A 21,115-nucleotide genomic window follows, 5' to 3' on the forward strand; every position below is an offset into this window, starting at 1 on the left:
TCAAGAATGACTTCTCATCTTCCACGGAATGAACGAAAAACCTGTCTTGGGTGCGCAAGAGCGAAAAGAACATGCGACAAACAGATGCCAAGTTGTCAACGGTGCGCTCTAAAGAAACTCGATTGTCAGTATCCGACGACCCGGAGATACTACCGTGCTCCGCCACAGCCCGCTCAACTAGACGGGGTCAGCGCAGTAAACTCCTTTATTCCCGATGTAGACGACCCGCAACCTCAAGAGGTAATAAGACAAGATAACCCCGGCAACGCTGTATCAATACCAACCCCAAAGTCCGCGTCAAATGTCCATGCCACTTATAAACCGTGGTTTTTGGAGCTAGAGACTTGGACGATTGAAAGTGTCGGCACAAGCACGTGCCGCTTCAATCCTGAGCCAATACGTGTTTCCTCGGGGGCTAAAGCTTGGTCGACTGGTTTAGAAGACTGGTTACGCCAATGGGTTGAACAAGGCTATAACCCCTTCATCCACCAGCAGCTATACTTCGATACTGGCCTTCCGCAATGCCTTCAGGATGCTTGGACAACTGTCACCGCATATTTTTCCAAGACCGAGATGACAGAGTACATAGTCATGAAAATCATTGAGGATCGCGCGGATGGTCTTTTACGAGCACAAGCTTCTGACGATACCTTCTTCATGGCCGCGACCGGCCTCGAAACTATTGATCAACTAGCCCGAGTACAGGCGCTTCTTATATACCAATTCATCCGTCTTTACGACGGTTCTATCCGCCAACGAGCTCTCGCTGAAAACTGCTTTCAGACAGTCTTATTGTGGTGTCAGCAACTCTGGCAATCAGCCACATTGAGCGCCTGTCATGAAATACAACTTGAAAACAACAATGGATTGAGGAGTTTTGATCCCAAGGACGATGAAACTACCCTTCGACATTGGAAAGCGTGGATTCTCAGCGAAAGTGTCAGGCGAACTTGGCTTGTTTGCCATAGCACGATGGCGGTCTACTTCAGAGAGAGGGACGGTTGGAATTCATGTACTGGCGAGATTAGATTTACAGCGTCCGCGGGACTGTGGGACGCACCTTCGTCTACGGCGTGGGCGAAGCTGGCCAGTGAGAAAGATCTCCTCTTCGTTCAAAGCCTACATGTTGATGAGCTTCTGTCAAGTGCCGCACCTGCAGAGGTCGATATCTTCTCAAAAGTCTTCATGAAACTATTGCTGGGAAAGGAAAAAGTAGACGACTGGACGGGAAAAAGACTGCGTACAGTGGAGACTTCCGAAACACTATGACCTGCTCCTTAGTTGCAAGGTCGTGACAGAGATGAGGACATAGCAATGCAGGCAAGTACATGTCGTCTCGTTTATTGTAGGTGAGAAGATATGAATAGAGAACAACGTCCAGTTGATTTGCATATCGATACTCAAGGCCTTTTGTATAGCTCCCGGTTCCAAAACACGCACAGCCTTAACAAAGACTTCCTGAATTATCGTCTGTCGGCGGTAAAGTGTTTGAACTCTTGACCCACGAGTTTCTCGCTGAGAGTCCAAAGCATATCTGCCCAAACCTTGTCGGTCGCCCATGGAAACACCTCCTCTGCGTAAGGATCCGCGAGGCGACAATGGTTCAAGAACGCACCATTGTTTTTCGTGATTTCTGGGTCAAACGCTGCAAAGACGTGAGTTGCGGCTCCTTGGTCTACGTCTTTGAACAAAATGTCTTGACTAAACATCCACTTCGTGCCAACTCTAGCATCCGCAGTCTGGTACTCGGCTAAGAGGCCAGCTATGTTGTCTGCCTCATGAGAGGCGAGATTGGTCCCGACGGAACCTGGGCAGACACTGAACGAGAGAAGACCCCTGTTCCCAAGCTTTTCAGCAAGTGCAAGGGCGGTCAATGCATTTGCTGTCTTTGATTGTCCATACGCAGCCATTCTGTCGTACAACTTGCCGCCGCTGAAGTTGTAGTCTGCCCATCGGATGCTGCCTTGCCGGTGTCCCATGCTGCTAACGTTTATGATGCGGGGTGCGTTCGAGGCAAGGATCTTCTCCATGATGAGGTTTGTAAAAAGAAAATGACCAAGGTGATTCGTCTGAAAGTGGTTTTCGAAGCCATCCTTGGTCAGGCTGTAAGGGACTGCCATAACTCCTGCGTTGTTCACCAGAACGTCTATATGAGGCACATCGGACCAAGAGTTGACTTTCTCGGCAGCTTCGCGTACATTGGCGAAAGAGGATAAGTCCAAATCCAACGATTTTACCGTGATACTGGGGTGGGTTTTCGCAAGATGGTCAACGATTGACTGGAACTTGGTTGGAGAGCGACCAGCGAGGATGAAGGTTGCAGGGTTTGCGACAGCAACCTGCTTGACGAAGCTTTCGCCCAAGCTTCCGGAGGAAATGCCAGTGATAAGTATGGTCTTGCCGGCGATGGTACTGGCATAATAAGGGACAAGCTCACTAGCTCTGGTAGCAGGAGAGAAGTTAGGAGCCATGGCTGATTTGATGGTTGTGCTGTGTGAAGGAGTAGTTGCTAGGAATCGATGATGGTGAAGGAAATTGGGTATAGGAGTGGTGAAAGACCAAAAGGGAACTTAGACTTTATACACATCGCCGTAAATTGAATCCACGGACAACTAGAACACTACTTTGAGCAGAATCTCTCATTTGATGGCGAAAACAGTCGGAGAGGCTTGAACACCTTCGGCCCCGGATGCCCGGTGAACTGACTGCCTCATGAAAAGGGGACCCACTTGGAAGTGATAGTAAGAGGGACTTTGGCGGGAATTTGGCGGCACTTTGGTGGAAAACTAGACATCTGGCGGAATGCCACCAGCACTAGGTTCTTTAGCGGAAGAATGGAACGGAGGATTAAGTGAGGATGAATTTCCCACACCATGTTTTAGTCTTGTAGAGACATAGTGATGGCCATGGATGCATATGCTTCCCATGCTCCTCGTTCTATGAGTTGCGGGATCCATTCAAATGGAGCAGGCGAAGAAACCACAGCGGACATATTTAATGCGGGCGGAAATTCACTAATGCTTCCGTCTCCGAAAATAATGCGCTATATTGTTACAACTAGAGAAACAATGGGGATATGAATCAGTTGCAAGCTAAGCACGCTGCTGTAGCACACATTTGTATCTCACATCTTACAGGTACAACCAGGTGTTTGGCATTGCAGGTACTTACAAGTGATTCAGCAAGAACAAGTCCGCAAGTTATGAAATCTGGGACACATCGTAATGCGATGAAAACCCAAAAAAGGCCATTTCCACTCTCAAAACGCTTAGAGTAGATGAGAACGTTAGAGGAAGCAAAGGGCTTACCTTAACGATTGGATGTGCATAGTTTGAGTTAGCTAGTCACGGTGCAGCTGAGTCTCTAAACCTTAAGATAAATCAGCCAACTGGTTTTATTCTTGTCGCTTTACACAATACCCAGAAAGTGATTTCATTAGGTTTGATGGAATGATGGCTCTGTCAAAAAAGTGTAGGATGCATTCTCAAGTGCACGCATGAGGACTAAAGCAGTACGTAGGGCCAAAGTCTATCCAACCGGGACCAAAGCTGCAAGCTAGAAACACTCTACATTGTAGCTAACTGCTTTCAAAGTATTAAAGCTTCATTGAAAACGAATTAAACCGATAAGTCTATGAGACCACTGAGGCCAGATCTTTTCTGGTGCCCGTGTACTTGATATCTATGCTTTGCTTAGTTTGGGTGTGGAGATTCATCTATGTTAAAGATTTCAGATTGAATTGCATGTAGAAAAGAGACAATTTGTGATGATTGACATCAGCTGCAGTTTTGTCGGAATAGGTATTATCTTAAATGACACTTGCGATACCCAATCTCACGTGTGACACTCCTGTTTTATACGCTGCCTTACCGTCTGAAAGTTGACTATTGAAGTTGCAATGATAAAATGTGGTAAGAATGGTCAGAGGAAGGAAAGGTATTTCGAAAGATTTCACGAAGACTTTGAGAGGAACCCAGGTCCATACGTAGATGTGCTATTTACTTTTTACATCCGACTACGTCATATGTAATGGTTCTGACAATATGGTACAAAAGTTTCTTGATGTAAACTCTTATTTAGGGCAGTTGACAGAGTTGCCGCTGATAGTGCAAGTCTGTCCGAGCTTCTGGTGACAGCTTCCAGATGTGCATTGGCGGATGTCGTTACCCTCACTGCAAGCTCCGAGCTGAATGCAAGTACCAGCCTAGGAGGTGTGTCAGTTTCGACAATCAAGACATTTTCAGTCATTATTACTAACCGAGGCGGGGACCGCGAGGGCAACGGCGAGAGCAGAAACAATCTTGAGGAACTGCATCTTGACTGGTGGATTGAGCGTAACGGCTGAAGCGTACTGAAAAGTGAAGAAGAATTGGCTATTGGAAGAGGAAGACTGAAGTTGTGTGGTGAAGAAAATCGTGAAGTTGAGACAAGACTGACCCTCTTATACTTGACAAGTATTGCAACATCAGACGGTTTGCAACGCGCGCATAATGGTCTCTTCAACGGTTTCCCATCTTTGAGCAGCGTGTTGAATGGTAGGCCCGAAGCCCGCAGGCAACCCCGCATGACTCGAGTCACGAAACCTTCTTTCTATCTCTAGCGGCTTTGAAGAAACTCAAAAAACGTATCAAGTTGGTATTTCCTCGCTGAATTTACAGAAAGCGGATCCGAAGCTCGGTCCACGTAGACGCGCAGACGCCACAACGAGTGACGAGCGCATACGAAACTATCAGTTGTAGAACCAAAATTTTACCTGAAGTCAACGAGAATATGATTTCATGTGGGCGAGAACCGGCACAGAACGCTCAGAATGGGAAAAGTGGTGTTGTTGGTGGAAGAACTAACTAACTGGCTAGAGGGCTGTGGAGGCTGGCTAAGACCAGTGGTGGCGGCCGTCAGCCCACGTGACGGGCCGGCGAGGCCTGCCACCCATATTTCAAGATAGGGATCGAGAGGTATAGAACTCAGGATGGTCACTGCCGGAAAGCGCTGGGAAGGTTTAGTGTCGTCCTGTCGTGGACAGACATCGCATGCGGGGACTGCTCCGGACCAAACTGACTCAAAGAGTCCGTCAATAGTCCGGATGGTCCGTCCCGAGGTGTGAAAAATGGCACTTTCCGCCGAGGCCCAGACTTACCCCAGGTACCAGGGTGTTCATCTGAAGCTGACATCGGATTCTACGACTTCATGCCTAGGCGACACTTGCCTTATGATGTTTCCGAGGGCGATAAAGGAGTGAAATGCCGGTGATAGTTTCCCAAGAAACCCACAGATTTCATTGCCAGTGCCACAAGTGGAGAACAATCCTGCTTTAGAATGACCCTTTAAAAGCCGTTTGCTGGAAGGCTTGAAGCCCGTATGAAAGGACCCTCCTTGAATTGCAGATCAGCCTGCTTGAATATGGCTATTTTGAGATTGAAAGCTTCTGTTCGGACCGTCCGGCGTGTCAGCGCATCTCAATTGCTTCAAGTGGTTCTCAGAAAAAGCCGCTGACATAACGGAACTATCGAGTTGCAACTTTCTCGTCACTTGCGGTTTGTTCGAGGTCTGACCCGGTACAAGTAACAATTTCTTACCCGTTCTTGAACCAGTAGGAAAGCCGAGCAGTTACTTAGCTTTAGAAGTGACTGGCTCGTAACACATGCTAAGACTCGTTCAATAAAATATCGAAGGATATCGGAATTGTTTCAAAGTGTGATTATGTATGATGGTTTTCAGTTGTCAATGTGTGAGAAACCTAAAAGTCTCAACTTTTGAAACCTTGTTTAGTATTCGCGATACTCTCAGTTGTGGCCAAAGCTGTGCTTTCAACCTATCTTCGTATGTCATGTTGTCAAATCCAACGCTATGTCTTCACCCAAAAGACAGCAAAACCATACGTTGGCCACATAAATTCCCATGTTCTCACACACTATGTATTTAAGCCGCAACTTGACTAAGACTTGAGAGATCAGAACAGGAGGACATCACTGCTGCCTGAGCTATAATATAGGCAAATTGTTTGCACTATGCGTCACTGGTATGATTACCGGGTTGTGCACATCCCCTCAACCCCAGATGGTCGCGGCCACCTCCAGTCTCGGCAACTCAAAACAGTCAAAAAGGTTTTTGCAATTTTGAATCCCCAACATAGCCCCTCTTTTGAAGACTTAACTGGAGAGTGAAACAAGCCGCAGCTGGGATAACCGAACCTCAAAGTTCACATCGTCCCTACTGATCAGATTCTCCAAACACATCGTAACCATCGTCCAACATCGCCCTCTGCACAACTCTCCTCCGGACTCCTTGGTTGCCGCCGTCAAAGATTGGCAACACCGCGACTTCCTGCACGAGCCTAGCAAAAGGATACTCGTTCGACCATGATGCTCTATGTTTGTGTTAGCCGACTCAGTGGGTCAAGTTGCAGGTGAAGCACTTACATCCCAATAACCCTCATCGCTTCCGCAACACCCTCAACCGCCGTCTCAGACCCATAAATCTTGGCCTGAGAGCACAATTCTACGGCATTCTTCGCGCCGTTATCCACCGCGTGCGCCGCCTTCCAACTTAACAGTCTCGCCGTGTCAATGCGCGTCTTGAGTGTGATTAGCACATCCGCTGCCGATTGCCTCTCAAGTACTTTGACGCTTCCACCCTGGTCCTTTTCCCTGGCGAATTTCAATGCAGACTGGAACGCAGTGCGCATGATGCCGACGCCCATGGCACCGACCATAGCTCCCGTTGCCGCAAATGCAGTCTCGGCAATCCGCGCAGCGTTGGCTCCAGAAGCAATCACGTACTTGTCTGGAACCCGGAGGTCTTTGAATGCAACATGGGGGCCGCAGTGTACTGTAAAGCCCGGTGTCTCCTTGTACTCTACAACACGGAATGCCTCCGATTCGTTCTCATCCAGGACAGCGCGCGGCACAGCGAATAGCAATGCTGAGTCTGCGGGATCGTCTGTGTTGATATCGCTGTTACGGCAGAATATGGTCTGCAGATCCGCTCCTCGGCCATCCCACCCTGCGCCGTTACCCGCCCAGATCTTCTCGCCGTTGATGATCCATTTCCCGTCGTCCTTCCGCGCCGTCGTCTGCATGCCCTTCCCACCCTTCTCGAGAAAGTTCGCAGTGCCTCCCGGTTCAGACCATTGGAAAGCCGCCAGAGGTGCTCCCTCGCCAGTCAAGAATGGCGCGATCAACTCTCGCTTCAAATCTTCATCTGCAGGGGAAAAGAGCAGCGGCATCAGGCCAAGGCTGACAGTCAGCAAGTTCAGTGAGACACCGGGCTCTACCGCGAACAGTTCTTCGGTGACTAATGAGGATTCAAGCAGGGTGCCACCGGTGCCGCCGAGGTGCGGTGGTACCAGTGACTTGATAATGCCCAAACGGACGGCTGTCTCGAAGAGGGGCTTGGTGGAGAGGAAGCGGGAGACGCCATCGTTGGGTAGTTTGGTGTATGATTCGTATGCTCCGTTTAGTACGTGTGAGGCGAAAGCAGCTGCATTCTTGCGAGCGGTACGCTGCGACTCTGAGGGGGTAAAATCAATCATGACTTCAATGGTGAGTTGCGGAGACGGTCTCTTTCGGTTGGGTTTCTAACACAGTCGTTCTGAAGGGCACCTCTCTCCTTTTATGGCTGCTCCTGGGCCCAATCGGCCAGGGTCCAGTCTTAGGCACTGGATATCCCCTCATATCACCTGCCAGTACTAGCCGTTGAAGAATCCACGTTTCTTGAGCATGCATCGACCCCACCCGGGGTTGCAGTATTGGCATCGCTTCGCGAGTCTAGCGTAAGCATACCAATCTTCCAATCTAGTCCCGCCTAGGTGTGACCAACAAGCAGGGCTTTAGAACATGACCGACCAATATTCTGTGTGTAGAGTGTCAGCCAAAAATGTGGAGTGTATAAGCGCTAAGGCGGCACGATTTGCATCTGCAGCTCGGCTTCCAGATATGGGAAATAGTAAGCAGTCAAAATGGGTACTTGACTGATAAAACCCTAACCCCATATTCTGTAGTCAACTTTTGTAAGAAATCTTGTACCTTTTGTCTCGCCTTCAAGCGTAGTCATCTCGAACTGAGATGAACCCAGTCTAAGGGTAGTCTCACCTTCTCAGATGGACTCTCTATGACTTGAGAGTAGCTAGATTGGATGACACTCAACGTTGCAGGATTATGTTTAAATACACGTAGTCGAGAGAAAGAATCGGCTAGTCATTTGTAAAGAGCCGCTTAGTAAATGTTTGAGCGTCAACTCAAGTTGGTCCGGCTTAGTATGACAATGCCTGTCGAGACTTCTCCCTTTATATGTTGAAAGGTCTCGAAACCACGGCATTGTCGTTTTTACGCATTTGTCTGAGAATCCTTTATGGCATGCTGCTAAAGTGTATCACTGTATAAAGTAGATAGGAGATTATGAGGCTCAAAAACATCTTTTATCGAAAAGGAAGGAATACTTAAAGTTGAACGTTAGAACACCTTTCCGTCTTTAATTAGGGGTTCAACAGAACGCAGGCGAGATGATGGATAAAGTGTACAGCCGTCACCAGCCGCTGCCATCTGTGGCTAATTAAACGCGTGGTGGGGCAAGCGCGTCATGACCTCACGAAAGAAAGTGCGGCGCGTCAAGCTCGTCACTCCTGCCTCCTCTCATCCGTTAATGCCTGCCGCAAAGTCCTCCCACTTTTTCGATTCGTTGCCCAAATCTTCCATTTTTCACACCTTGTCGGGTTTAACTTCCTTTGTCTCCATTCAGACTCCTGCGGACAACCAAATTACCCTACTGAACTGACTTCGCATCCCGCGACCGTGACGCAACATGGGTATTAAACAGCTCTACCAGATCATCAAGGAGGAGGCGCCAAATGCCATCAAGGAGGGAGATATTAAGGCACACTTTGGCCGTAAAGTCGCCATCGTAAGTCTAACATAGAGAACTATACAAACCACAATACTGACATGGTGTAGGATGCGTACGTTTCCCAGTGATAGATCCCATCACGCCTACTAATCCCGTGTCCAGGTCTATGAGCATCTACTCCTTCCTCATCGCCGTGCGCTCCGATGGCCAACAACTCATGAACGACAGCGGCGAGACCACATCACATCTGATGGGTCTCTTTTACCGCACGCTGCGCATGGTCGATAACGGTATCAAGCCCCTCTACGTCTTCGACGGTGCCCCGCCCAAGCTCAAGTCTGGCGAGCTGGCCAAGCGATTTCAGAGAAAGCAGGAGGCCAACGAGAGTCTGGAGGAGGCCAAGGAAACAGGTACAGCTGAGGACATTGAGAAGTTTTCTAGACGTACAGTGCGCGTCACTCGTGAGCACAACGCCGAGTGCCAGCGATTGCTGAAGCTCATGGGTATCCCATTTATCGTCGCCCCAACCGAAGCCGAGGCCCAGTGTGCTGTGCTGGCCCGCGCAGGCAAGGTTTACGCTGCTGCCAGTGAGGATATGGACACGCTCACCTTCGACACACCTATTCTGTTGCGCCACTTGACCTTCAGTGAGCAGCGAAAGGAGCCTATCCAGGAAGTTCACGTTGACAAAGTACTGGAGGGACTCGGCATGGAACGCAAGCAGGTATGTGCGACCCCTTCACAGATGATGCCTTCATAATGACTTACGCTCTGAAGTTTGTCGACCTCTGCATTCTTCTCGGTTGCGATTACCTCGACCCTATCCCCAAGATCGGACCCTCGACCGCTCTAAAGCTCATCCGCGAGCACGGCACACTGGAAAAGTTGGTGGAAGCTATCAAGGAGGACCCGAAGCAAAAGTACACGATCCCGGAGGACTGGCCGTACCAGGATGCGCGGGAGCTTTTCTTCCACCCAGATGTGCGTCCGGCCGACGACCCGCTCTGCGACTTCAAGTGGGAGAAGCCCGACATGGAGGGTCTGGTACAATTCCTCGTTACCGAGAAGGGATTTTCTGAGGACCGCGTTCGTTCTGCAGGCGCCAGACTGGAGAAGAACTTGAAGAGCAGCCAGCAGGTGCGGCTGGACGGGTTCTTCAAGGTGATTCCCAAGACGGACGAAGAAAAGGCAGCGGCAAAGCGCAAGCTGGATGCCAAGAACGAGGAGAAGAAAAAGAAGCAAAAGCTCGAGAAGAAGGAGAAAGCGGCTGCCAAGTCGAAGCCTCGTGGGGCTTAAGGCGCACGGTCGAGGTTGATGGGGAGGGACGGCAGTGTTTTATTACAACCAGCCATCTGGTAAGGAGGCACGACAAAAGTCAAGAGGGACGGACGATACCTGAAATGATTGCTTGGCGGATCACGGCGTTTGGGGGACATTGGCGGCCCGTTGCTCTACGGGGCGAAACTATGTAATTACCAACCACATGGTGTATTTGTTTTTTTTTAAAGATGAAGTGGGGACTTGTAAGCCAACGATGTTTTGTTTGCATATGCCATACGTGATGCAGACCGAGATTGAGGCAAACAGAAAGGCTATGAGGGAGACAGCTGACGTGTGCTCTCGACCGGCTCACCGCTGAAGGAGATAGCCGAGCAGCGTTCAAGGTCCCCGGTCGCCTCTTGATGGTAACCCACGTGCTTCATCATGGGGTAATCTTTCGGAATACTACAGTACACTACGCTATCCTTTGGTAGTGTCTGTCCCATGGGGTTTTGACCCCCTCATCCTCCTTTCTGCAGGCTGGTTGTCTGGGGGTATCATGTGCCTGACTCGGCATGCAATGAATTGTGATCTTTACCTTTTCAAGGCCATGGGCCGTCGTGGTCCATGGGGCAGCAAAAGTAGCGGGACGGGGGTTAAAGTGGGACCAGCCTGACCAACCCCATGATTCCCATTGGCGTGAATCTGTCCGAAAAGAAAAAAAGAAGCCGAGGTACAACCCCCCCATTTGGAAACGGCAGGTCCAAAGAGTATCCGTAGTAACAAACAAATAGGGAGGGAACCCCTCGATGACATCAGCCGAAAGGAGATGCAGCCACCCGAAACCACCAGAGAATCACATGCGTAAGACGGCACCATTTTGTATTATACGTAGTACATGTCACACACACAAAATAATGCAGCTGGGAGAGAAAAAAAAAGAATCAAAATTGTAGTTGCACTGACTGGTCAGATCATTGTAGGAGAAAGTGCACATGACATGGCTTAGCGTAGATTCAGATGAAGAAAAAAAGAAAGAAAAAAAAATAGAAGGCTTACGGGACTTTGTTCTGTGGCAGAAGCCAGAGAAGCCCGCTCGGCCCCAACCCCCAAATGTCAGTGTGTGTGTGATGGTTTCTCTTTTTCATTAATCGTTTCTACCACTGAGAAATCAGTGATTAGTGACCCTGACTGCCCCGAGGTGTTACCCAGTTCAGCGCTTCTTTTTTCCCCACATTACTGTCTCCTTCCCCCAAGATTCCGCATGCTGCTTGCTAAAGGTGGTAAGCATTGTGGGGAGGGGGACATGGGGGTGCTCAATGTACTTCCCCGCGTTAATTTAGTGGGAGGTACCTATGTGGATTTGTGCATATCTGCAGACTGGGTGCGGCTGTGGCCGCAGTCCTGTTGCTGGTTCCAGCGTCCTTTGGCTTCCTTACCCTGGATGCCTGGGGTCAAAAAAAGAGGTCAGAGGTCTGCTCTCAGCTTAACCGCAAGCATGTGATCGGCTCTGCTGGCCCATCAGCTCCCATCTCCATTGCCGACCTTGGCCGTCGCGACTCGTTCTTTAACACTTTGTCCCCCTGCCACACATTCTTCTCATCGTCATTGTTCTTAATAAACATTATTACCCCCCCTCCTTCTCGTCTGGCTTGAAGGAACCTTGTCTCTTTTCTTTTTTTCCCTCTCTACTCCCTCCAGTAGACTCTCTCTCTATACCCAATTCTTCCGAGTGTCTACTCACTACTGTCAGACAACAGGAGCTTTATCCTCAACAAACATGTCCAAGACCTTCTCGGCCAGCGACGTCGCGTCGCACAACAAGCCTGATGATTTGTTCATCATCGTTGACGGCGACGTCTACGACCTGACCAAGTTCCAGGACGACCACCCTGGTGAGTTTAATCCTAATCACCGAGATGTTACAAAACCAGAGTTCATCACCAGCTAATTTTCAATTCAGGTGGCAAGAAGATTCTTCAGCGCGTTGCCGGCAAGGACGCCTCGAAGCAGTTCTGGAAGTACCACAATGAGGGCATCCTGAAGAAGTACCAGGCCAAGCTGCAGGTCGGCAGTCTCGACTCCAAGCCCAAGGCCGCTGCCCCTGCTGCTCCCGCCGCCGCTCCCCCCAAGAAGGCCGCCGAGAAGAAGGTCATTGCCACCAACAACGAGGACTCTGAGCCTCTGGACCCCTTTGGAGAGATGATTCCCTACGCCGACCCCAGCTGGTACCACGCAGTAAGTCTCACAGCCTGACTTGGATGATGACGAACAGCATCTGACTTTGGCCGTAGCACCACTCTCCCTACTACAACGAGACGCACGCCGCCCTCCGCGCCGAGGTCCGCGAGTGGGTCACAAACAACATTGAGCCCTTCGTCACCGAGTGGGACGAGAAGAAGGAGGTTGACCCGTCAATCTACAAGCAGATGGGTGAGCGCGGCTACCTTGCCGGTCTGCTCGGTGTCCACTACCCTACCCAATACACCAAGAACACTGTCGCCTCCGTCCACCCCGAGAACTGGGACCTGTTCCATGAGATGCTTCTGACAGACGAGCTCTCTCGCGCCGCCTCCGGTGGTTTCGTCTGGAACGTTATTGGCGGTTTCGGTATCGGCTGCCCGCCTCTTGTCAAGTTCGGCCAGAAGCCGCTCGTTGAGCGTATTCTCCCCGGTATTCTCAACGGTGACAAGCGCATCTGCTTGGCCATCACCGAGCCTGATGCCGGTTCCGACGTGGCCAACCTCACCTGCGAGGCCAAGCTGAGCGAGGACGGCAAGCACTTCATTGTCAATGGTGAGAAGAAGTGGATCACCAACGGTATCTGGTGTGATTACTTCACCACCGCCGTCCGCACCGGCGGCCCTGGCATGAACGGCGTCAGCTTGCTGCTGATTGAGAGAGGCCCCGGTGTCACCACGAGACGCATGGACTGCCAGGGTGTCTGGTCCTCCGGTACCACTTACATCACATTTGAGGATGTCAAGGTTCCTGTCGAGAACCTCCTCGGCAAGAAGAACCAGGGTTTCAGAGGTAAGCTTCAGCCACACCCCCACCGTTTTAAGTAACCTTTTACTAACGATCCCAGTCATCATGACCAACTTCAACCACGAGCGTATCGGTATCATCATCCAGTGTATCCGCTTCTCCCGTGTCTGCTACGAGGAGTCTGTCAAGTACGCCAACAAGCGCCGTACCTTTGGCAAGAAGCTCATTGAGCACCCCGTTATCCGCCTCAAGCTCGCCCACATGGCGAGACAGATCGAGGCCTCTGCCAATTGGCTCGAGAACGTCATCTACCAATGCCAGAAGATGGGCGAGACCGAGGCCATGCTCAAGCTCGGCGGTGCCATTGCCGGCCTCAAGGCCCAGAGCACCGTCACCTTTGAGTTCTGCGCCCGTGAGGCGTCTCAGATCTTTGGCGGTCTCTCGTACTCGCGCGGCGGCCAGGGCGGCAAGGTCGAGAGGCTGTACCGTGATGTACGTGCCTACGCCATCCCGGGTGGTAGCGAGGAGATTATGCTTGACCTGAGCATCAGGCAGAGCATGCGCGTACACAAGGCGCTGGGTATGAAGCTGTAAGCCTGTAATGTTGGGGCACACGTAAGGGCATAAGTGGGGGATTAAGACTATCATGTCATGTATGATTAGACAGCTTGGATATTTTTCTTTGTCGGGCGTTTTGCATGGAGGCAAAACTGGGTTCAGAGTCTGAACGAATACATGGCTCATTGATCATTACTTTATTTTGCGTCGTCCTCCACTGTGCTCATTTAATTAATGTAATCGTGTTTTTGTCTTGGCTAGAGACTCTTCCACATGGCGCTTGTCTCATCTGATGCCGCATGTGCAGTCAAGCTTCGATTTAGTTGAGCCATAACTTGGGCTTGACCAATGCCCGGGGTCGGTGGCTTCGCATGTGAAAAGTGGCGGCAATATCACACGTGGTAAACGCGAGGTGGGTGGATGCGGCGATCCCAAACCGAAAAATGACTTGCATATCGAGTTTGTTCCGTTTGCGGCGTTATCAACGGGGGATGTCAGCTTGAGGCGGGTCGCGCATTTGACCAGACGGCATATCAACCGTGCTGTAAGAAACCACTCAATCTATCATAGTTGAAAAGTGATTTTAAATAAATAATTGTTTGTATTTTGATAATAAACTACAGCGCATATTGTATTTCGTGATATCCTGCGGCAGTAAGCCACATGTTCATCCCTAGGTCCGGCTCAAAAGGCCGAATCCCCGTGCCGCAGCCCCGCAATCAGTCCGGAATGCCGCACCCCCGGAACCCGTCCCGATGTAGATTCCTCAACGACTGCTCTCAGCGTTACAGGAAAACGGACGTATGTTTCGGCATTCTTTCCTGGATCCAATTCCTCGGATTCTTTTCACATTACAACGCGCAACGCGCATCGATGGAAAAGTAACGCTCACACGCGTTCGTTCAACCGCTTTCCTCCTTGGCGGTATATCGCGAATGTCTTGCTTTCAAGTATCGCCTCCCAGACCAGCCGGATCCGACCTACTTGACGCGCTGTGGTATATGCAGAGCAATGCTACCGACGGCACATGCGCATAGAAAGCGGTTTTCCTCTGATGTTATTGACCACGAGGAATACACATGAAAGTCTCCAACGCGGCCGCCAAAACGGTTAGGATACAGGTTACTGCGCACACGGTGCCGATTGCCAGCCTTTTTTTTTATTGTTCGCACCCGCATCCGTCTTGGTTTACCGCGTCGCGTCGCGGAATAGTTGCTTAACTTTTTTGTTCTGTCATGGGGGATTTCCTTTTTTCGAGGATGGCAGTGTACGGTTGTGGCCGTTCCCAGGATTCTGGGAAAGGTTGGTTTGGTGGGAGTTGAAGATGGATATATATCGTGAGGATTCCCGTGGACCTTTTTCGATTTCTTTCTCGGCACGCTTACATTGTTGCTTGTTACAGACTGCACCTTCTCTTGTCTCTGACTCTATCGACCATCTTTGGGGAAAGATTTGTCCTTGTCCACGGTAAGCCGCTAGAATGGTCTCGCGTATCTTGCATCTCGCCGCGGGCGCGGCCATCATAGCTCGGGGCGTCAACGGCCAGACTACGACTACTAGTACGACCACCGTCACGCCTACTACGACAGTAACCCCGGTGACTGTGTCTACTGTCACGACGACGTCGAGCACCAGTACCACAAGTCTGATTAGTACGTCCTCGTCCTTGACATCAAGCAGCTCGACGTCTAGAGCGAGCTCCAGCTCCAGCTCCAGCTCCAGCGTCAGTTCCAGCTTCAGCTTCAGCTCCATCATCACAGTCACAGCAAACTCCACGGCCACATTCACCGCGCCGACAAGCACGAGCACGACATTGAGAACCGGGACAAGTCTCACCACTTCATCAAACACCACATCAAGAGTCACGATCCTTCCGGGCGTCACCAACTCCACCACCGCCACCATCCGCCCCTCACCCCTGACCACGACGGTAACATTCAGCAACACCGTCAGCAACGTCACAACCCGCACCGTCGCTCCCCCGTTCAACAACTCCACGCGGCCGGTAACCACGCTCTCTCCGCCCACCACGAGCTCACGTCCCACCACAATCTCACGTGCTTCCACGAGCTCCCGCTCTACCGTCGCCATCATCTCCTGCAACATGAACGGCTCCTGCACGCCCCTCACCACGTCCCCTGTTGCCGTCACCTCGGCAACCCCCATCAGAGGCCTCACAACCTTCACATACACCCAGTGCCCGTTCACCGGCTCCTGCTCGGCCGTGACAGCCACGTATCCATCCATACCCACACCCTCGTCATCCCGCGCGATCTCTTCGTCCCGCATGGCGAGCGTATCTGTCTCCGTCTCGATCATCATGGCGCAGCCGCCGTCGCCGTCGCCGTCGCCGTCGACCTTCGTCACGCGCCCGACGTCCGTCCCCGTCGCCATCCCGATCAGCGCCCCCGTCATCGCGCCGCCTCCGATCGGGCCCAGCGTGCCCGTCATCCCGCAGCAACCTCTGCAATCTTACACTCCCCCCGTCTCGAGCTCCCCCACGCAGCAACCGTCGACTCCTTCCACGCTCATCACGGCCACCGGACGTCCTACTATCCCCACGCAGGTCGTTACTGCGGATGCGGGTGTGGATGCGCTGCCGTGGATGAGTTTGGTGGGGGCCGTTGTCGTTGCCATGGTTGTTGTATTCTAATCCTGTAGTAAAAAGAGGGTATAGAAGGGGGTGTTTTCTGTGTGTTAATATAGCGCGGTTTGTATTTTCTGGGATGACTTTTTAGAGAAAAAACGGTTTGCTGAAAGGGAAAAAGGGTGTACTTGATTTTATGAGTGATAGTAATGATAATACCACTGATTTAATGAATCCAAGGCTGTCCATGGTATCCTGTCACGGGAATCGCTGTAGGTCCTGTCTGGATGAACGGCTTAAGTCCGAGAGTTCCACTCCGCAGTGACGATTGCGGGGTGGGAATCGTCGGACCCCGCACTGGGTGTGAGCGGCGGAATATAATATCTAACATCATCGCTTCGTCGTCAAGTTGCAAGATTCGACAAATACAGGTTCTGGAGATATCAACCGCAAAAATGACCATCACACACATTGTCCAGTTCAGCTTCAAGGACGACTTGTCGCAGGAGGAAGTGAAAAAGGCAAGAAGGCTCCCCACTGGGAAGCATGAAATCGAGAAAGACTGACACTCGTCAAGATGTGCGAGAGCATGCTTTCGCTCAAGGACAAATGCGTCCACCCGACGTCCAAGGAGCCGTACATCAAGTCCGTCTCCGGCGGCGTGGATAATAGCCCTGAAGGCCTGCAGGACGGCATCACGCACGTCTTTGTCGTCGAGTTTGAGAGCGCCGAGGATAGGGACTACTACGTCCGCGAGGACCCTGCGCACCTTGCCTTTGTCGCAGCGGCGGGCAAGACGGTTTCCAAGGCGAGAGTGGTTGACTTTACGCCGGGGGTGTTTTGAGACTGGGGCGGGCGGTTTGGTCTTTCAAGATGAGCCTGTTGAGGACGCATATCCAACCACGCAGCGAAGCTCATGGGGATTGATGGTTGGTCATGGGCTTAATTAAAACAAGGTGCAAATTGATGGGTCCTGGTCAATGTCCCCCTAGTAAGACATGGGTACTGTTCCTGGTCAGAACAAGGCGAGCGGCCATCTCGATGAAACACCATGTTTCCCGAGGACATGGTTGGTGAATGGTGACTAGGCAGGGAATGAGATGACATCGTCCGTGGGAGGAGGGGGCATCGCGTAAGAGTGAATGTTGGTCAGTTTCCCCAGTCAAGCCCCTATGGACATTGTAGTATAGTGTAAATTGGCATAATGCAAGCATGACATTTGACAAATGTTAAAAGAGTTCACCATGTGATAATGTGGTTTTGAGTGTGGAATACGCATACTTTGGCTACATAGTGAACGTGCCTTATGTCATCAGTAGCACCAGCATCAGGGTCCTACTCTTACCCAGATCCTCATCGCTGCCTGAGGGTCCAAGAAAAGCCCCATCATGATCCCTAGTATCAGCCAATCAAACTCTCCCAATCGCCGCTCCGACTGGCCTGTGCTGGTATAAGCGGGCCCGACAGGGTACCGGGGACTACGTCATAAGCGCAATGACAAGAAAGTACCACCAACCAGCACCTTTCCTCCTGTTCAAGGTACCTGGTTAGGCAGGCTTTGTGGCTGCTCCTGCTCTGGCTGTTGTTCTTGCCCCCCAATGTTGCCCCTACTGTCACTTCCTGGTGGGCAAGAGCACCACCTGTGGCACCTCCCCCCCCCCCCCCCATCCCAAAAAAGAAGTAGGTAGGTAGCACAGTCGCCCCTCCCCCTCCCCCACCAACCCTTCAGCTCTACTCACTGCAAGGGAAGGTACCGCGGTCGTGTGCGTGTCTGGCCCTTTCTCAATCCGTACGCTTCGTTTTCATGGATCAGGGGACTGTCTCTGGCTGAACTTCTCCCTACGCCGACAGCCCAGCTGCGAGACCTACCTTCTTCCCCTTCCACATCACTTCTTCTTCTCACCGCACCCTTTATTGTGCTTCTTCTCTTCTACCGACCCTTCATCCAGAGCATCGCAACATGCTCAGTGCCCTCGATACACTCTAGCGCCGCGCCCAAGATACCCAATCCTACCTACTTCGAAGCTTCTTCCCGCCCAATCTTCCCTACCTCGTTAAAAATTACTTGTCGGCGAATACCTGATAACCCACTGTTGGAGCTACCGTTTGCGACGACGCCCCCGTCTGACGCCAGCTCGTTTACAAGAACGAATCGCAACCATATTCTGTTCTAACATCCATCGCCTTTACACTCGCACGTTGACCGTCTCCTTCATAAACGACCTTTACGACATATATACCAATACTCCCAGCAATCATGGCGCAGGCATCGAATCCTACCTTCATCAACCTCCCTCCTCCTGCCTCCAATCCGGACACACCGTCTGAGATGCCGTGCGCTCTTCCCTCTCTGCTTCTAATAACCAACTGGCTTAGGCTAACTCTTTCGATGCAGCGGTACCCCCACGAGCACCACGACGTCTTTGTCTGCCCTCTCAACCACCGCTATCAAGGATGGACATCGTGGTCACCTTCCCCAGGGCCCTACCGGCCGCGGCCACGCCCACCACCCGTCCACCACAAGCCTCGAGGCAGAACGTGCCGATCGCATCTCCCGTCTCGCCGGCCTAGAGCGAGTCTCGACCCTGCGTGCCCCGCCGCACCACCAGAACGCCGGCTCCTCCCTCTCCCCCCAGACTACCCCCACCTCCACCACTGGCTTCCCCCCCAACTTCCCGCCGCACCAACAACTCACCCCGGCCTATTTCGACGCCCATGGCCAGCCCACCGCGGTCACTAAGATGAGCACTGTCGGTACCGCTAGCGCCACCGAGAGCTATGTCGGCGACGATAATGAAACCCGCACTGCGCCCGGCGAGCAGGACGAGGATATGCTCAGCATGGATACCAACTACCGCGAGGCCGGCTCCGTCACCAGTATGGGAGCTGAGCCCGAGCAGATGGATGAGTACATGGCTACGAGGTCCAATGGCGGTTTCGACGACCGAATGAGCGACGATGGGTCCGCCAGTCTTGTCGGCTTCGGCGAGGGCGCCAACAGCACGGTGTCCGGCCCCATTTACCAACGCCGGCCTCTTCCTGGCGTTAGCGGCCAGGTCGGTGTGTGGGGCCTCGAAAGAAGCGCTTCCGGACTGAGCGACGGCATCCCGACGCAGCGGAATCGTGACGTGACCATGGGCGGAGATACCCCGGTCAGTGCAGCCGCCTTGCAGGAACGACGGGACGCGCGCATGATGGACGGCATGACCACGGACGGCGCGGGCGTCCCTGACGAGGAGATGTTTGTCGACACCACGAATAAGCCGCCGGTCGCCGCCTCGCAGCTTTCGCAGCAGACACCTACCGCTCGGGATACGGCTGAGCGCATGATCCGGGAACGGCTTGACGGAGGTGAGGCGCGGGTAGGCAACGCGGCGTTGGGGAGTCCTCAGGGGGGAGAGCGTCTGGGCAAGTTTTACTTTGAGGAGCGGAAATAGGCTCCGCCTTGTTGATTTTCAATGGATGAATGCCCGGGTCTTTTTGGGTTACGATGAGTGAAAACGCGGACTCGAGCGTCTGCTTGTATGAATTGAACGGTTTATTGCTTGGGGTGGGACACGGTTTGGCTGGATTATCCGTGATATTGCCTGGTCTAGGTCTAGGTACGGCTACTGGAATGCGAGTTTTGACATTGATGCGTTCACTTTGGCCTTTTGATGGTGAGATGCCCATCCACAATGGTCCTGATGTACAAGTTGGGCTGAGCTTTTCAATTCTCTGTTAAAAGGCCACGTGCGTGACATTGCGACATTCATCCCAACTTTGTAAGGATGACCACGGCCTCTGCTTAGGAAATGCGGCTGTGATGCTCTAGATAAGACGACAGACCAAGTTAATGCAACCTGGCCATATTGGAGTAAGCTACAGAGATTGTATATTCAGGGCATACAATACTCCATGAATGCTGATTCATATAAATGGCGCTATACTCGACGCTATCGTTTAGGTTACCTTTACGATGAGATTTAGGTCCCAAGACACCATACTTCCTGCACTCACGAAAGTTGCAAGTAGTTCGCTAAGATTTATAGGCTTTTAATTCTGCTCATATACTTGAGAGTTGTGAGTTTTCAGACTATCGTGATACTTTGTGCCATCTAAAAAGAGCTGTTGAATGATTGGGATGCCAGTTATTTGGACGGTTGTTGTTTATCCCAATCAAAATATAGTGCTATTTGACTTGTTGCACTAGCGATTTGTCTTTCTTGTCCTTTCAAGTTATATTGATGCTGCTTCTATACTCATATTGGCTGTGTTAGGTTTCGATTCACCTTAAACCCACAATCACTGAGGGTTCCCCTCTCATAGATGTGCGTGTTTAGTCTCACCTAAGGGCAGCCAATACGACCAATTGAGAAACATTACCAACTGGTTTGGTTCCTCTTCAAGTTTGGTGGGTTAAACTGGCTTGTACAGGCGCGGAGTTACACGAGGCATCGTCATTGGATCTCCTCCTACCCTACATTCACAAGCATTGGTTATAATGATCCGGCTGAACTACTTTAATAATCACCGAACAAACTACACCTGCATCTCTGGTGGTATTTTAAGTTTTCAGCTGTCATCTACTCACCGAGAATACTTACGATATCGTATCTGCGCCACGGTCTCAATATCGTATCAATAGTTCATCACTATTTGTTCCTGGGGTGGATCTTCGTATCGTCTCCTCATTCTTTCACGCCAACAATTAACACTCCTCTTTAATAAAGACGTACAATGGAGCGGAGCCTTCTCCGTCAGTTACAATGAGCGTGAATGAACGACCCTGCATCGGAGGCCAACGACTTGATCTTTTGCGAGGACAAGTCCGAGCAGAAGTACAAAAACACCACTCAGGCCCACTTCCCGAACCTCACACCCCCACACATCTGCAGGCTG

At 51.4% G+C, this 21,115-nt stretch overlaps 8 protein-coding genes across 8 annotated transcripts; 5 read left to right on the top strand and 3 right to left on the bottom strand.

Moving 5' to 3' along the window:
* Positions 1-1,463: 1,463 nt before the first annotated feature.
* On the bottom strand, positions 1,464-2,471 carry CTRU02_209104 (short-chain dehydrogenase; the record flags this gene model as incomplete). Its single annotated transcript, XM_036725945.1, has 1 exon — positions 1,464-2,471. The coding sequence occupies one exon, from the start codon at positions 2,469-2,471 to the stop codon at positions 1,464-1,466; it is 1,008 nt and encodes a 335-aa protein (XP_036582138.1).
* Positions 2,472-4,072: 1,601 nt separating this feature from the next.
* CTRU02_209105 (uncharacterized protein) lies at positions 4,073-4,315 on the bottom strand (the record flags this gene model as incomplete). The annotated part of the gene is made up of 2 exons (XM_036725944.2): positions 4,073-4,204; positions 4,259-4,315. 2 exons carry the CDS (start codon positions 4,313-4,315, stop codon positions 4,073-4,075), a joined length of 189 nt encoding a protein of 62 aa, XP_036582137.2.
* Positions 4,316-6,210: 1,895 nt separating this feature from the next.
* Positions 6,211-7,531, bottom strand: CTRU02_209106 (acyl-CoA dehydrogenase; the record flags this gene model as incomplete). The annotated part of the gene is made up of 2 exons (XM_070205209.1): positions 6,211-6,367; positions 6,420-7,531. 2 exons carry the CDS (start codon positions 7,529-7,531, stop codon positions 6,211-6,213), a joined length of 1,269 nt encoding a protein of 422 aa, XP_070061284.1.
* A 1,268-nt stretch (positions 7,532-8,799) lies between these two features.
* Positions 8,800-10,137, top strand: CTRU02_209107 (DNA-repair protein rad2; the record flags this gene model as incomplete). Its single annotated transcript, XM_036725942.1, has 3 exons — positions 8,800-8,898; positions 8,996-9,565; positions 9,619-10,137. The coding sequence occupies 3 exons, from the start codon at positions 8,800-8,802 to the stop codon at positions 10,135-10,137; spliced, it is 1,188 nt and encodes a 395-aa protein (XP_036582135.1).
* Positions 10,138-11,881: 1,744 nt separating this feature from the next.
* On the top strand, positions 11,882-13,683 carry CTRU02_209108 (acyl-dehydrogenase; the record flags this gene model as incomplete). The annotated part of the gene is made up of 4 exons (XM_036725941.1): positions 11,882-11,996; positions 12,065-12,339; positions 12,396-13,134; positions 13,190-13,683. 4 exons carry the CDS (start codon positions 11,882-11,884, stop codon positions 13,681-13,683), a joined length of 1,623 nt encoding a protein of 540 aa, XP_036582134.1.
* A 1,444-nt stretch (positions 13,684-15,127) lies between these two features.
* On the top strand, positions 15,128-16,300 carry CTRU02_209109 (uncharacterized protein; the record flags this gene model as incomplete). Its single annotated transcript, XM_070205210.1, has 1 exon — positions 15,128-16,300. One exon carries the CDS (start codon positions 15,128-15,130, stop codon positions 16,298-16,300), a length of 1,173 nt encoding a protein of 390 aa, XP_070061285.1.
* Positions 16,301-16,689: 389 nt separating this feature from the next.
* On the top strand, positions 16,690-17,078 carry CTRU02_209110 (stress responsive a b barrel domain-containing protein; the record flags this gene model as incomplete). Its single annotated transcript, XM_036725939.1, has 2 exons — positions 16,690-16,746; positions 16,812-17,078. 2 exons carry the CDS (start codon positions 16,690-16,692, stop codon positions 17,076-17,078), a joined length of 324 nt encoding a protein of 107 aa, XP_036582132.1.
* A 1,413-nt stretch (positions 17,079-18,491) lies between these two features.
* Positions 18,492-19,671, top strand: CTRU02_209111 (uncharacterized protein; the record flags this gene model as incomplete). The annotated part of the gene is made up of 2 exons (XM_036725938.1): positions 18,492-18,568; positions 18,630-19,671. 2 exons carry the CDS (start codon positions 18,492-18,494, stop codon positions 19,669-19,671), a joined length of 1,119 nt encoding a protein of 372 aa, XP_036582131.1.
* Between the last annotated feature and the right edge of the window lie 1,444 nt (positions 19,672-21,115).

Source organism: Colletotrichum truncatum, assembly GCF_014235925.2.
Source record: "Colletotrichum truncatum strain CMES1059 chromosome Unknown Contig_0005, whole genome shotgun sequence".
Classification (NCBI taxonomy): domain Eukaryota; kingdom Fungi; phylum Ascomycota; class Sordariomycetes; order Glomerellales; family Glomerellaceae; genus Colletotrichum; species Colletotrichum truncatum.